This window comes from Haliotis rubra, unplaced genomic scaffold (assembly GCF_003918875.1).
Source record: "Haliotis rubra isolate DU_JTF1 unplaced genomic scaffold, ASM391887v1 Scf653, whole genome shotgun sequence".
In the NCBI taxonomy this organism is placed as follows: Eukaryota; Metazoa; Mollusca; class Gastropoda; order Lepetellida; family Haliotidae; genus Haliotis; species Haliotis rubra.
Genome location: NW_025767361.1, coordinates 120432 through 136401, shown reverse-complemented (window position 1 = coordinate 136401; position 15970 = coordinate 120432). Strand labels below are relative to the sequence as shown.

General features: G+C 42.8%; 1 protein-coding gene across 1 annotated transcript in view; it reads right to left on the bottom strand.

The window, feature by feature from the left end:
• Window positions 1-15970, bottom strand: part of LOC124257240 — a 35791-nt gene that overhangs the window by 7595 nt on the left and 12226 nt on the right. The window contains 4 exon segments of the mRNA XM_046691253.1: window positions 439-919; window positions 1049-1190; window positions 1881-1981; window positions 3013-3118. Coding sequence (XP_046547209.1) covers window positions 439-919; window positions 1049-1190; window positions 1881-1981; window positions 3013-3118 — 830 coding nt within the window.

Here is a 15970-nt window from a genome sequence, read left to right as displayed (position 1 = left end):
GAGTGACCGCGTATCCTTCTTGCAGTCTTGAGATATCTGTCTAGGTCACGAAGGATGATTGACGTAATCTCTCCTCTGTGAGACGTGGGCCTTTGCGTAGGTATTCATGCAGGTGCGTTCTGATGATCATCGCTGATGTGAAGACTTTGCGTGAAGACCTGCCTGGAGACCTGCGTGGAGACTTGTCTGAAGACCTTCGCTCAGGCAATGGTTGTAATAAGCTGGCGTGAAGGCCTGCTTGGAGATCTGCATGGAGACCTGCATGGAGACCTTCGTGGAGATCTGCTTGAAGATCTGCGTGGAGACCTTCGTTGAGATCTGCTTGAAGATCTGCGTGGAGACCTGTGTTTAGCCTTGCGTGGAGACCTGCATAGAGACCTTCGTGGAGATCTGCTTGAAGATCTGCATGGAGACTCGTGTGTAGCCCTGTGTGGAGACCTGCGTGGCGATCTTCCTGAAGACCTGCATGCAGGCGAGTGGCTGTCTTGATGTAGTCCTCTGTCTTCGTGAAGAGGAGTGCCTGCGCGCAGGTTCCTGAAGATCCACGTCTGAAGGTGCAGATGAGTTGGTTGATCGGCTTCGACGGTGTCTGCTCCTGCGTGCAGGTACATCATTGTGTTTAGGTTGGCTACGTCTCTAGAAAGTGCCGTGGATGATCGTCTGGTACTGGATCCTTCGTGCAGGCTTGCTCCTTCGTGTAGGTGTACTTTATTGGGATGCAATGTGCAGACTTCTGGTCCTTCATGCAGGGCTGTCGTCGATGTCGTCGCAGCAGCTTTCTCCTGCGTGAAGCGTTGTTCCATTAGCTGCATCATCTGTTCTGTGAACTGCTGCATGAAGAGGCCAGGTTGAAGTTCTGTGCTGACTGCTTCTGCGTTGAAGTCGCATCTGAGGCTTGTAATGAACAACTGCGTCGTGTCTGCATTGATATCGAGCCATCAGTCAGTATCTGCATTGATAAGGCTGCTGACGTCGTAGTAAAGAAGAAGAAGAGAGAAGAAGACCTCTTCTTGCTGACCACTGCAACCTCTGGTATGACGATCTCAACGGTGAAGGATCTCGGGGGAGTAGACTTCGATGAAGTCTTGGCTGCTGACACCTTCTTTTTCTGCATAGACGATGACCTGGTTTTCTTCGTCTGCGAAGAGGGTATGTCCGATGAGGAAGACCTCTTCCAGTCCGGTAACACACTGGAATGGTGAACTTCAATAGCAGTGGTTAATGAACGGTTATCAACGCAATCACTCGATTTAGACATGACTTGTGAATGTCTCTTATGCCAGTCCTTTGGACGGAAAAATAGATAATTATTGAATTCAAATTCAGATAAATGCTGACAAAACTGACAGCGAATAAGGACATAATGTATGAGGATAAACCTCAGACAACCGTAACCTACAATGAATGCAAGTTTTCATGAATTGAAAACACGATGCCAAACAACGTGAAATCTAGAAATTTAGGACAAAATCTTTAAACCATATTGCTGGTATAATCTCCTTAAAGCCGTATACAGCTAGAATTTGCAGTACAGGTTCAATGAGAAAAGGATATAATGTCGTATCGGGACTAAGGTGCTCTCACAACCGCCCACTTGGGCGAAAAAGGCGAGAGTGACAAGAACATGGTGGTCATGTGACGAGAAGCCCGGGAAAGGAGCAAGGGAGGCTACTCGTGATGAGTGATTTTACGTCCGCTTTTGTGAAGGGAGCTTCAAAAAGGGATTCAAGTGTTTCCACTATCGTTCGCAAAGAGAAAGAGAGCAAGCAAAAAAGCATGAGTCAGGATAAGGAAAAATTCAACTTATTTCCATAATCAATGAATGAGATTTGAACCTTGTCGTTTTTGTTACACTCAGGATGCCGAGTCTGTCAACTCACCTTCTGGATGCCAAGATGGTCCATTAGAAGCATCTGAGCGTTGACCATATCCTCTACGCTGACAATGGGGAATGTTGTTCCGTACGGCTGCAAAGACAAGGCTGGCCATTATGAATGTGTAGAAATAATGCAAATAAGGATAAGTAAACAATTTTGATACTGACATATCAGTACATAACCTGATTAAATTAGTCCCAATATCCATTAGCTAAATACTTGCTCCTGACTGGTACTGCATCAACATTCTTCCAAATATTCTGTTACCGTTTCAATGGTAACTATGATAGATGTGGCAAGTTTAATCCCTAAGAACCAGTTCAATCACAAAAACTATTTTCTGAAATATCAACAGTCCTCTCGCCTGAAGATGTTGTACAAGCAATGCCTAATTATCTTCTTTAGGAAACTGTCTAGTTTGGGAATCCAGAATAGCACTGAATTTCCATGAGTAATGCATTACAGCAAACTCCTACTGACTGTTGAAATCTGTTAGGAATATCCACAGGTCATTATTTATGAAACTTGTTCACCAAATTTAAATTATGTGTGGTCATAAAGTATGTGATGCGGGGAGGAGTGGCCAAATATGAAACATCCCTGAGACAAATCCCACTACTATTTCCCACAATAAATGACCAGTCCCTCAGTCCCTACAGAAGACTTGACACTAGATATCACTTGCCTTGTCCGTGACTGGATTCACTGATGATGGGCCACTGCAGTGGAAAACCCAATACATATATACCATGTTTTGTTACAGATGTAATGTGAAACGACTAAACAAATAGACATTATTAGGGACCGTTCATAATTTATGGCTAGGGGGGTTGTTATGATGATTTTAAGGGGGGATCACACATTTTGTTCTGGGGAGGCAGGGGGGGCATCAATTTGTACACATGTACTAGGGGAGGTCATCAATTTTGTACATAAAAATATTTTTTAAATATGCTAAAAAATTATGGAAAGGGGAGAGGGGGTCATTGACTGTGTACATGACATGCAGGGATGGGTCACTTACTTTGTACATAAATTTCATCATGGGCGGGCTGAAACCAGTTTTGATCTTGACATTTATCTATGTTCCTGATCAGTACTGGTACCTATAGAGGATGTAAGCTCATGAAAGTGCCATAGCAACCTCCCAGATTGTTGGTGCAGATGACGAAGAACTTGTTGGTGTCCACAGCACATCCTGGCCCCACGAACTTCTCCCACCATCCCGGTCGGACATTTTCCTAGAACAAAGTCCAACTATCAAACGAGGTCATCTAAGTCACAGTGAGTTAGTAGGTGAGCTTAGTTTTACGCCACTTTTGGGGGACACTGGAAATTGGTTACAAACATTGTACCAATTTGGGGAATCAAACCCAGGCGGGCCTTCAGTGTGACGAGTGAACGCTCTAACCACTAGGCTACCCCACTGCCAAACAAAATGTTACCAACTGTACAGAAACACATATCTATTCCAAAGAGAAAGATAAACTGTAATTCCAGTTTTGAGTTGGTTATTCTCAACCTTATCAATAATCAAATTAACTGCAAATGTCTCTGGAAGCCATCTGTAAGGGAAGCATTTTTATTGTTTGTGTTTTTCATTACCCGACCGACCCTTCTAATTTTATTACCGACCCCTAAAGAACCTCTTTTTTCATTCTAACACCACCAACTCCTACCTAAAACATACCACCTCGTCATATAAAATGTTTATCTATTTAAAATGTTTTAATCAGTTGCTGCCAGAAGTCCAAAGAACGCGAGAAATTGTAATAATCTCCCGACCGACAGACCCATGTTTAGAATTTGGTGGCAACTAATTACTATCGTTAGTAGTACTCACATATCACATGTCAGACAAGGGATACTCGAACAAAAGTTACTCAATCAGTATGTCTGATACTCCAGACAGGTATCAACTACTCAACACATATTCTGTTTCTTTGGAGACCGCTGGAGACAATAGGTTTTTCTGGAGATCAACAGCTTTGGTGATGTAATTATAAGTGTCAACAATTTGATAGAGGCATTCGAATTAATATAATCACTTTGATCTGGCCTGTGCAGCATGTGTTGTTTTTAGGAAAACACCACTGACTGCCTACATACGGAGGTACTCTAATGAGCTCAGTTCAAAATTAGCGACAACCTTTAATATGTGATTGGATTTACATTAGGTAGAACTTTCACTGGCAATGTATTTTTGAGAATTAGGCAAGTCGCAAAAATATCATGACGCAAAAACGTCTGTTGGTCGGTACTCGCAAAAATATTGTGACGCCAAAAATTCGTAATTTACAGTATCAAGTTACAATTAATGATCTGGAATCAGAATCAAGAATTTTGGGCCGTGTCATTCCATATTAGCATGTGGATAATGGACTCAAAGAACAAAATGAAAAGAGGTACCAAGAACGAATGACGAGCTGTGTTATTTATAGAAGGACTGATTATCAAGGGCATTACGGAACATTAATAAAAATCTGGCTTCACTTATAGCTGTAATCATAAACCAGAAAACTTATGTGGGCAATAAGGGGACAGAATTATATAATATTGTGCAAACAAAACACTTACTGATTAAAAAAAATGAACTATGATCAAGACTATCGAGGCTAATTCCTGTTGAGGCATGCGAATAGGTTGTTTACATTGCATCTTCACGAGACAGGAAACTGCATCAGTTATTTTTGCTTTGATTTAACAAACATAACAATAACAAACATACTTTCTAAAATATAATTTTATGTTTCCATTTTTACGATTATCGATAGGCTCAGGAAACTAATTGGAAACTGCATCAGTTTTTTATGGCATTTTTTTTACAAAAATGTAATTTTCTGATTAAAATTGATATTTTATACTTATCCTGAGTCAGGCCTGTTTGCTTGCTCTCTTTCTCTTGCGAACGATAGTGGAAACACTTGAATCCCTTTTTGAAGCTCCCTTCATAAAAGCGGACGTAAAATCACCACGAGTAGCCTCCCTTGTCTGTATTTTCCCGGGCTTTGTGGTCACATGACCCGGCCTGTCTTGTCACTCTCTCTGTTCTTTTGAGCCTGACACCTGAATCTACAGTGAAATCCAGAGTGCCCTGAGGGGAGGTTGGGAGGGCTTAACCTCATAAGTCAGGATAAGTATAAAATATCAATTTTAGTCAGAAAATTACATATTTTTCCTTATCCTGACTCATGCTTTTTTGCTTGTAGAATCCAACGGAAGTAGGTGGTGGGTCAAGCCGCCTCTGGATTCAATGGCTGGTGATGTACATCCTGAATATCCCCCATGGGAACTATATATTTGATGCTGGCATCAAGTGGAGCATTGACCCTTCCTCCATGTACGAGTAAGTCCTTACAAGTACCGGGTCTAATCACTCATGCTAGCCTGTTCTAAACGTGCGCAAGGACTTAAGCTCTTACTCTTTCGAGTGTGGGCTTTCTCAAGTCACGTGATAAAGGGTGAGATTTATCTCAGCGCCAATTGTTGTGCTACAACAAGTGGACCAAACTGGTGAATGCCTAGGACGTCCTCGCTGGCGATGTCTCTGAGGTAGTGGTTGGCAAACACCGTGTCCGACTTCCAAAACCAGCCCTCCATGATTGTAGCGATGGAGCAGTTTCCATGTAGAGCAAGTGTAGACACAAAGGCTCTAACTTCATGGGGATTGGAGGCTTGTGGAGGCTCTAGTCCGGCTGCTTTGTAGGCTCTTAGGATGATGGCTCTCATCCAGATTGATATTGTCGTACGTGAGGCTTCAGCCTACGTCTTCGTAGATATAGGGATGAAAAGGCACTTGAATTTTCGTCTCCTCGTCTTTGACCTTTGTAGATAATTCTGACAGGGCATAAGGATAGGTCTTGTGTATCCTGTGGGCCCAGGACTGTAGATAATGCTGGGATGTGGAACTGTCTATCAGGTTAACTAGGCAGTTGATTCTTCACTATGAAGTCCCATCTCAGTCCTATGTGTACTGTGTCACAATGACTTGATTCGAAGCGTGTTCGTTCAAAGTCCAGAGCATGTATTTCTGACATCCGTGCCGCTGTTGCGAGGGCGATGAGGAATAGCGTCTTATGAGTTAGCAACTCGAAGGATGTCCTGTCTAAAGGTTCGTAGGCGTCGCTGGTGAGATGCTGCTAGACTACGTTGAGATCCCAAGCTGGAGCCTTGAATTTATGCTGTTGATCTTCCAACTTCAAGGAGCGTAGTAGTGCCAGTATCTCTGGAACTTTAGTTAGCTTGATTCCCGTTTTCATGGTGATAACCGTGCTAAGGGCCGCTAAGTAGGTGGACAGTGTTGAGCCTTTCAGATGTCTCGTCTGACGTTGAAGACATAGATATTCCGCCACTTGAGGATGAATATCTTTCATCACTGTGAAGCCTTTCCTCGTTGCGTAGAGCTCAAATTTCCGCCATTTGTCATCATATAATGTGCGAGTAGATCTGCGTAGAGCTAGTGTCACTGCTGTCGCTGCCCTGGTGGAATAGCCTCTTTTCTTCAAACAAGTCGTGATACGTTCCAGGCCTGTAGCTGGAACACTGTGGGGTTGCCGTGAGCTTGTTTGGTGTGAGGATGGACGAGTAGATTCGGCCAATCGGGCAGTTTCACTGTTGGTTTTCCGTGTTCGTTTATGAGGACGGGGAACCAGGCTCTCGCTGGCCAATAAGGCGCGACCAAAATCAGTTGTAGGCTCTTTGTCTGGCTGATTTTCTGTAGCACTTGTGGTAGTAAAGTTGGGGGTGGAGTCCTTCCCAAGAGATGCTTAGAGCGTCTGTTGCCCAGGCTTGTGGATCGGGAATCGGTTAGACGAATGTTGGTAGTTGTTTGTTCAACTTGGTCGCAAACAAGTCGATTGTCGGTGACGTTATTCCCTGTATGATGCATCGGAACGCATCTGGATGTAACATCCATTCTGTCGGGGATGGCTGTAGCGGTCGCGATAGAGCATCTGCTATGATATTCTGGGCTCCTGGAATGTGACATGCTTTTATGTGGATGTTCAGATCGTCGACCACGTTGAACAGATGGAAGCAGAGTTGGAGCAGATTGCGAGATCTTGTTGAGCCTTGTCTGTTTATGTAGAACGCTAATGTGGATTTGTCCGTGTGGAATATCAGTTGTGCGTTCTTGAGAACCCTGGACCAGTGGGTTAAAGGCGTTGATTACTGCTTTCATCTCTAGCATGTTGATGTGTAGATTCCTTTCTTGACTCGACCATTTCCCTGCTGCCACTTCGTTGTCGAGGTGTGTGCCCCATCCTTGTAGCGATGCATCTGCGAAGGGGTGCTTGGTGCAAACCAGCTCACGTAAATAAGTTCCTCCGCAAAGATTCCACTTCTGAGTCAACCATAGTAGGTATGGTTTCAAATCGTCCGTCGGCCCGAAGGGTTGGAGGTCATTGAGATGTGCGTTCACAAACATCTGTAGTGGTCGTAGTTGTAGTCGGCCTCTGCGAGTCATGTCTTGAGTTGAGGTGAGGAGACCTAGTAGACTTTGCCATTCTCGTAGTGGTAACTCTTGAGATATCATCTGCTGTATCTTGATCCAGCGATCTTGAGAGACAACTATGCGATTCATGGATGTGATGAGCCGTATTCCTAGGAATTGGAGATCCTGTTGGAGTTCCAGGTCCGATTTGAGGAAGTTTACCAGCTATCCGAGTTGAGTGAGGATCGTGAAGTCTAGTTGTAGTCTGAGTTGACTGGGATCTGGATGGGCCTGTATACCGTCATCCAGGTAAAAATCACTGCGTAGACTTTGACGATGTAGGTATGCGACTATGGGCTTCGTCACTCGAGTAAACAACCAGGGGACCGATGATATTCCAAAAGGTAGAACCCTCCATTGGAAGTGCCATCCTTTGAAGAGGAATCTTAGGTATTTCCTTGATTCTGGATCTATGGGGATGTGTAGGTACGCATCCTGTAGATCTATACTTGCGAGGTAGTCTAGTGGACGGATGAGTCGTCACAGTTGAGGTAGATGTATCATCTTGAACTGTGTTGGACTGCGTAGAAATTCATGTTGTATATCAGTCAGAACTATTCCCTGGAGTTTTTCTTTGGTACGAGGAATATTGGGGAGTAAAACCCTGGCGTGACGTCCTCCTGCTGTTTTATCTCCTTGACTGCCTGTTTCTCTAGTAGAGACATGACGGCGGCGTCCAGTTTGTCTGGTTGGAGGCGTAGTTGGAGACCAGAGGCTTGTCCGTGAGTGGTGGTGTGTCTTTTAGCTGAATCTTGTATCCGTCGCGCAGTAGATGGGTTAGATAGTTGTCTTGAAGAATTCCCCAATTTTCCCAGTAGCATTGAAGACGTCCACCCACTGTTGAAGGCTGTATGGGAACGGCTGGGGTGGAAGACTCCAGTCGTTCCAAACCCGTCCATCAGCGTTTAAATCCTCCTGTACCTCTGGGTGCTCGGCCTCTTCCGGGGTTGCCTCTAGTAATTCCGGATGGGCGACGAAAAGAGCATCTATTCCCTCTGGAAGAAGCGTACTTCTTTTCCTTGGCCTTCTGCACGCCGGCAAACTTCGATTTGTTGGAATAACGGTGAGACGTCTGACGGATCAGGCTGCCGAGAGTATCGATGGACTTGATCATCATGACCTCCCTTGCTTCCTGTGCAACTTCTTTGGATACGTCCTCAATTCCGCCGTCAAAGATGGATGGTGCTGACCATGAAGCTTTGTATAGTGGTTTGGTGAACCTTTCATTCCAAGAGCAGGATGATGGAAGTCCTTGTCTCCTGAGGAGCATTATCCCTGCTGACGTGGATGCCAAATGTTCTGACATGAACTGGTGGTCCATCTTCTGGGTCAGCAAAGCGGAGTATATCATCCTGTCGTCCTCTGAGGTGGAGTTGCAGAACTTGGATATAAGGGCTTCATTGATCGCTCTGGAGGGGGGCAGTCCAAAGAAGGTGCGTCTCATTGTGGTATCAAGTTGCACCAGTCTTTTATCCTATACCTTGTAGGTCTTGGACCGGGAGTCGTTGATAAGCCTGTAGTTATCATCAACGTCTGGGGCCTTCACAAATGGGTCCATGTGGTGTAGCGGAAACCTCTTTGCGCTGAATAATGGCATTGCTTGTGTCTGGAATTTAGTGTCCGTCTCAAAGGCTGTAGATAAATTCCCTGGGACCTCTAGGATAGGATTGATTGGTGGAAAGGTGAGAGTGTCGAAGTCATCGTTGGTCATCTTATAAGTGAGTTCCTCGCTGATGTCCTTGGAAGGTGAGGCTCGGTCCAACTTGTTGGTTATCCAAGACGTGATCTCTGTATTTGAGAAGATAATTCCAACGTTGTCTTCTATCACTGGCTCATCCCGGTCTATCTGTGAAGGCTTGCGTGAAAACCTATTAGGTGAGATGTCCAGAGATCTACTGAAGGATCTGTGTGTGGATCTACGTGGAGACCTGCTCGGAGACCTAAGTGAAGACCTGTGTGAGGACCTGCGTGGAGGCCTGCGTGGAGACCTGTATGGCGACCTGCACGAAGACCTGTGTGGAGACCTGCATGGAGACATTCGTGGAGACCTGCGGGAAGACCTTTGCAAAGACCGTGTAGGCGATCTTCTTGTACGTGGAGATCTGCGGGGCGACCTTCCTCTGTGAGTAGCCCTGCGTGGAGACCTCTCCGAAGACCTGCGTGCAGGCAAAAGGCTGACATCGGATTCTCGGGATGTAGTCTTGCGCCTTCATGAAGGCGAGTGCCTGCGCGCAGGGTCCTGACGATCCACATGTGAAGGCGTCGACGAGATTGTAGATGTACTCCTCCGCCATCTGCTTGCAGGTTTGTCCTCCTTCTGCGTGGCTGACGATGTTGTAGGTGCCGTGGAAGGTTGTCTGGATCCTTCGTGCAGGCTCCCTCCTTCGTGCAGGCGTCCCTCAGTGGAATGCATCGAGGCGCCTTCCGGTCCTTCATGCAGGGTTGTCTTTGATGATGCAGTCGCCGCAGCCTTCTCCTGGGCGAAACGCTGTTCCATCAGTTGCATCATCTGTTGAGTAAACTGCTGCATAAAGGCTCCCGGGTCGAAGGTCTGCTCTGACAGTGTCTGCATTGGCGTCGCATCAGGGATGTCTGTTGTCTGCACTGACATAGGGCCCTCAGTCTGTGTCTGCAAAGATGGAGTTGCAGACGTCGTAGTAGCAGATGACTTCCTCCTGCTGACGGGGACAATCTCTGGTATGAGTATAGGGGGGTCGTCAAAAACGTCTACTTCGTCCACAGGAATGATGTCAGCGGTGAAGGATCTCAGTAGCGTCGACTTCAATGAAGTCTTTGTCGCTGATCTCTTCTTCTGCGTAGATGACGACCTGGTCTTTTTAGTCTGCGAAGAGGGGCCATCCGAGGAAGGGGGCCTCTTCTTAGAGTTGGCGGGGCAACTGCAACAACCTGCCCCGGGACGTCCATTGGCAAAACGTTAGAATGATGAACTTCAGTAACAGTGGTTAATGAATGGTATTAGCGCTATTACACGATTTAGACATGACTTGAGAATGCCTCCTATGCCAATCCTTTGCACGTCTATACGCAGTAAACAAATAATTATTAAATTGAATTTGTGATAAATACTGACATAACTGACAGCGAGAGCTGGAAGAACATATGACAGTACAATTAGGACATAATGAATGTGGATCAACTGCAGACAAACATAACTTGCATTGTATACAAGTTTTCATGAAATAACAACATGATGTAAACAACGTGAAAAATCTGCAAATTTACATCAAAATTTCAAACCATATTGGGCACCCGTGAAGGGCCACCTCCTCGTGGTGGGTGCTGGGTCACGCTAAGAGCCCTTCAACCCCCCGTTGTGGACCCGGGGGGATATTAGGTCCACCAACCCGTTTGCCGTGGGTTGCGCCCCTGTGTCGGTGGAGGACGGGAGGCTGGTGGTTGAGGGCACTGGGGCCAGGAACAGTGTTCCTTTGCCCAACACACCACTTCGCCCCTTACGTCACCTAGACGGGTGGTTGAACTGGCCCGGTTCAACCAATCGGCTGGTCACGCCATGCCTGTGCATGGAAACATTCAAATTTATATTCATGTACATTTATATAATGTTGATATTGAATGTTGTGCTTCAAAATTATGTTATTCTATCTATTTGCCTAGAGTCCTATGCCAGAAGGCGGTGGCTCATGGGCCAATCTAGTGATAATGACCTCCAAATGATGTATGTCTCAAATTTCTTGTCTTGGGCCGAACCAGTCGGGCATGAAATTGGTTGACAAATGCAGCTATTTGTGTCGTTTTTCTGAGTATAACACCCTGTATCCCTGGTGTCAGCTCAAAACAATCAGCCCTGGGGATGATCCACCTGTATTCAGAAGGAACTTTGCCAGGGCTGATTGGTCGTTATATAAGACACTGTGTGATGATCATTTAAACATGATGTTTTTGCGAACAGCAAAGATCCTATACAGCTGTTTGCAGATATACTCAATGACATTGCTGACCACGCTATCCCTAAGTCCTCTGCAATTCCACACATTCGTAAACCATGGTTTACTAATGAGTGTAAACAGGCCAGAAAAAGTAGGAAGAAAGCTGAAAAGTTTTTCCCAAACATCCTACTGTCCATAATTTAGACAAAATTAAAATTTTTAAATGCCAAGGCTCGACGCGCATTTAAACAGAATAAGCGTCAGTCTTGGAGGAACTATGTTTCCAAAATAAATTCACGTACACCTATGTCCAAGGTGTGGAACATGGTCCAAAGAATAAAGGGCAAAGGTTCTAAATCTACTGTACACCATCTGAAGGACGGTGATAATCTCTTAACTCATAAAACTGATATAGCAAATAAACTTGGCGAAACGCTTGCCAAACATTCTTCTTCATCAAATTATGTCCCTGAGTTTCAAAACACCAGAAACAACAGGAGAAGAAAAGAATAAATTTTAACTCAGACAATGGTGAAGATTATAATGAACTATTTTCACTTCATGAGCTACATACCGCTCTTGAGCAAGCTCATGATACAGCAACAGGGGCTGATGATATCCACTATCAGCTCCTGAAGCATTTGCCCGAATCGTGTTTGGAAACACTGCTAAATATATTTGATATGATATGGACTACAGGGAATTTCCCAACTTCCTGGCGTAATGCCATTGTAGTCCCCATTCCAAAACCTGGCCGGGATCATACTGATCCGTCTAATTACAGGCCAATCTCTTTAACGAGTTGTGTCTGTAAAACCATGGAACGAATGGTAAACAATCGGTTAACATGGTATCTTGAAGCCAATAACCTTATCACCAATATCCAATGTGGTTTCAGGAAAAATCGTAGTACCATTGATCATTTGGTACGTTTAGAGTCCTTCGTCAAAAATGCAATAGTCAATAAACAACATGCAGTATCGATATTCTTTGATCTCGAGAAAGCATACGATACCACCTGGAAGCATGGCATTTTGAAGGATTTACATGATTTTGGATTGAGAGGCCGTTTGCCTCTTTTATATCATCACAATTTTTTAAAGACAGGCAATTTCAAGTCCGAGTGGGTTCAACCCTGTCTGACCATTATAATCAGGATCAGGGTGTTCCACAAAGGAAGTATTTTGTCTGTCACATTATTTAGCATTAAGATTAACAGTTTATCCAAGGTTTTAAACGATTCAATTGATGGATCACTTTTGTGGATGATTTTAATATTTTGTCGCGGTAAAAATATGCATACTATTGAACGGCAAATGCAGTTGTGTTTAAATAAAATACATAAATGGTGTCTTGAAAACGGCTTTAAATTTTCTAAATCAAAACCAATTGCATACATTTCTGCCGTAAATATAAACCACATAAAGACCCAGAACTGTTTTTAAATGGCATTCCCATCAAGGTTGTAAAGGAGGCCAAGTTCTTAGGTCTCATTTTCGACTCCCATTTAACTTTTCTTCCGCATATCAAATCTCTCAAAACTAAATGCCTGAAGGCACTCGATTTATTGAAAGTCGTGTCTAATTCAAGGTGGGAGGGATCAAGCTACGCTCTACACCTTTACAGATCACTTGTCCGCTCGAAGCTTGATTATGGCATCGTTTATGGTGGAGCCTGCAAAGCAACCTAGAAACTATTAGATTCAGTCCACCATCAAGGTCTGAGACAGAACATCTCCTGTTGAAGTCTCTACGTCGAGGCTGATGAGCCTTCTCTTACCCAACGCCGTATAAAATTAAATACGAAGCTATATTAATAACTGCATCTTCACCTCTAAATTTGTATAACAAAAAAACAGAATATATCTGGAGAATATATCTCCTTTTCAGACGTTGATTCATTCATTTAAAAATCCGAAACTAATGATTTACAGTATAAACAAGAATTTAGTCAATTAAGAAATAAATATAATACATATTATAAATCCTTATATACAGATGGATCCAAGGATGGTGGCGCGGTTGCTTGTAGCCACTGTCATTGGGTCCAAAAACAATATCTTCCAGACTACCCAATGACAGTTCTTCAGAAGCAAACGCAATACTAACAGCTAATAAACACCGTAAATATAAACAATATATCAAGATTCTCTTTTCTTCAGGCTATAAAAATCTTTCTTGCAAACATCCACTTTTATTCGAAATTATTGAATTGTATAATGAGCTTGCTACTGGCCAATGCGACATCGTCTTTGTTGGTTACCCAGCCACGTTGGCATTTCTGGGAACACGATGGCTGATATTGCTGCTAAGGCAGCCCTCAACAAATCTGTGACACCACTTCTGCTCCCATACTCTGATTACAAAGCTTGTATTAGATCTTACATCCGTGATCTGATGCAAAAGAAGTGGGACACCCAAGTAGGTATCAATAAATTACATGCAATAAAACCCTATATCGGTTACACTTACTTGGGTTGTCAGTCCAGATTTGAAGAGGTCATCATACGACGATGTCGTATTGGCCACACAAGATATACGCATGAGTACCTATTAAAAGGTGAGGATCCTCCGTTTTGTATCCCTTGTGATGAACGAATCACGGTCAAGCATGTCTTGCTTGACTGTGTTGAATATTCCATCACAAGGGATATCTATTTCCAATCACGAACTATGAAGGATCTTTTTAGTCATATAAGTTCTCATTTAATTATTGCCTTTTTAAAACAATTAGACTTGCTAACTGATTTGTAAATATATATATATTTTATTATTGGTAGTTTAAATTAGTAACTGATATTGTTAGTGGCTGTACCCTCAAAGGGGGTTGAAGTAGCGTAAAATTATTGTCCTCCTGAGAGGGTACGTAAGTCCCAAAACATTTAGTCAATTTAAGTGTACCAGGTTTTTAATCGTAGAATATGTGTACTTTTTATTTATGGCTAGGTTTCTCTTCTGTCGCCAATGGCTGAAGGGATGGTGTAAATCCAGCTAGGGTCCATGCAGGAAGCAAATGTACTGTAAGTCCCCATGGTCCCTAGTATGGTGATCTACCTTCAGTTGTTGGCGATCAATAACCTGTTTTTATATTGTATCGTCTTGTATAGTTCAAATGTTTTAGATTTTTGTTACTAGTTTTATATCTATATCTGTGATAATCTAGTTATTTTACTGTCCTTCGTCGGCAGAATTTTATAATTTCACTTAAATTGTCGATATATTTATAACTTGCTTAAGTCACGATATGGCTGAAATATTGCCGATGTGACTTAAAATCTTAACTCACTCACTCACTCACTCAAACCATATTGCTGGTGTAGATATTCCTAAAACCGTATACAGCAGAATTTGCCGTATAAGCCTAAATGAAAAGGATATTAATTGCCGTATCGGGACTCACATGGGCGAAGAAGGAGAGAGTGACAAGACAGGCCGGGTCATGTGACCACAAAGCCCAGGAAAATACAGGCAAGGGAGGCTACTCGTGGTGAGTGATTTTACGTCCGCTTTTATGAAGGGAGCTTCAAAAAGGGATTCAAGTGTTTCCACTATCGTTCGCAAGAGAAAGAGAGCAAGCAAAAAAGCATGAGTCAGGATAAGGAAAAATTTAACAAAATGAATTTCATGTTTCCTTTGAAACAAATATCAATTAGTCTCCTGGGGTAATCGATAATCGCTGAAGCAAGCAAGATAGATCAATAGATGGAAATTTGATTGGACCCAAACGAGTTTCTCTCTCTTGGGAATTAACTTTGACATTGATCTTGACAGTATGGTTGAAAAAAACTACGATGACAACTTTTCCTATATTAAAAACCAAATGAATATTTGGTCAGCCCGAAGCCTTACCCCTTTAGGTAGAAACACTATCCTAAAATCCCTCTTACTCCCTAAATTAAATCATATATTTTCTTCCGTACCAGATCCACCAAAACACAGAATTGAAAAATTCCAGAAGAATTGTTTTAACTTCATTTGGAGGGGTAAGCCATTTAAAGTTAAACGAGATGTCTTAGTTCTATAACTTGAGCATGGAGGTATAAAAGCACCAAATATAAAAGAAATTATAGCATCTAAAAAACTACAGTGGATAGCTAGACTGCAAAATGGAGAAAAGAAATGGAGTACTATTATCACAAACAGATTGAACGATATAAATATACTATGGCTTTCAGATAGTAACTATATTAGAAATCAAGTAATTCCAGATATGACTAACTCTTTTTGGAAGGATGTGCTTCTGTCGTACTCAGTCTTCCTTAATAAGTGTAAAACGCTCGAGATTTCAGAAGGTGAACTTCTTAGTCAATGTTTATGGAATAATGATGAAATAAGAATAGATGAAAAACCTATTATGTACAGATCATGGTACAAGAAAGGTGTTATATTTATCAATGATTTAATGCACCATGAAAGCAGACTGTTAAATACCGATGAATTCAAAAGAAAATATAATATCCAAACGAATTTTTTGACTTATGAAGGTATAAAACGGGTTGTTTTGATGTATATTTCTAAGTTGGATATAAAGAGAATACAAAGTGTTGGTCCAAATCCAATTTATCCTTTTAACTTATTTCACATTACTGCACTATCAGGAAGTAAATATATATATACCACATTATTGGATTCTAAATATGTACAATTACCATGTTATAATAAATGGGCAAGAATCTTAGATTGCGAATTTTCAGA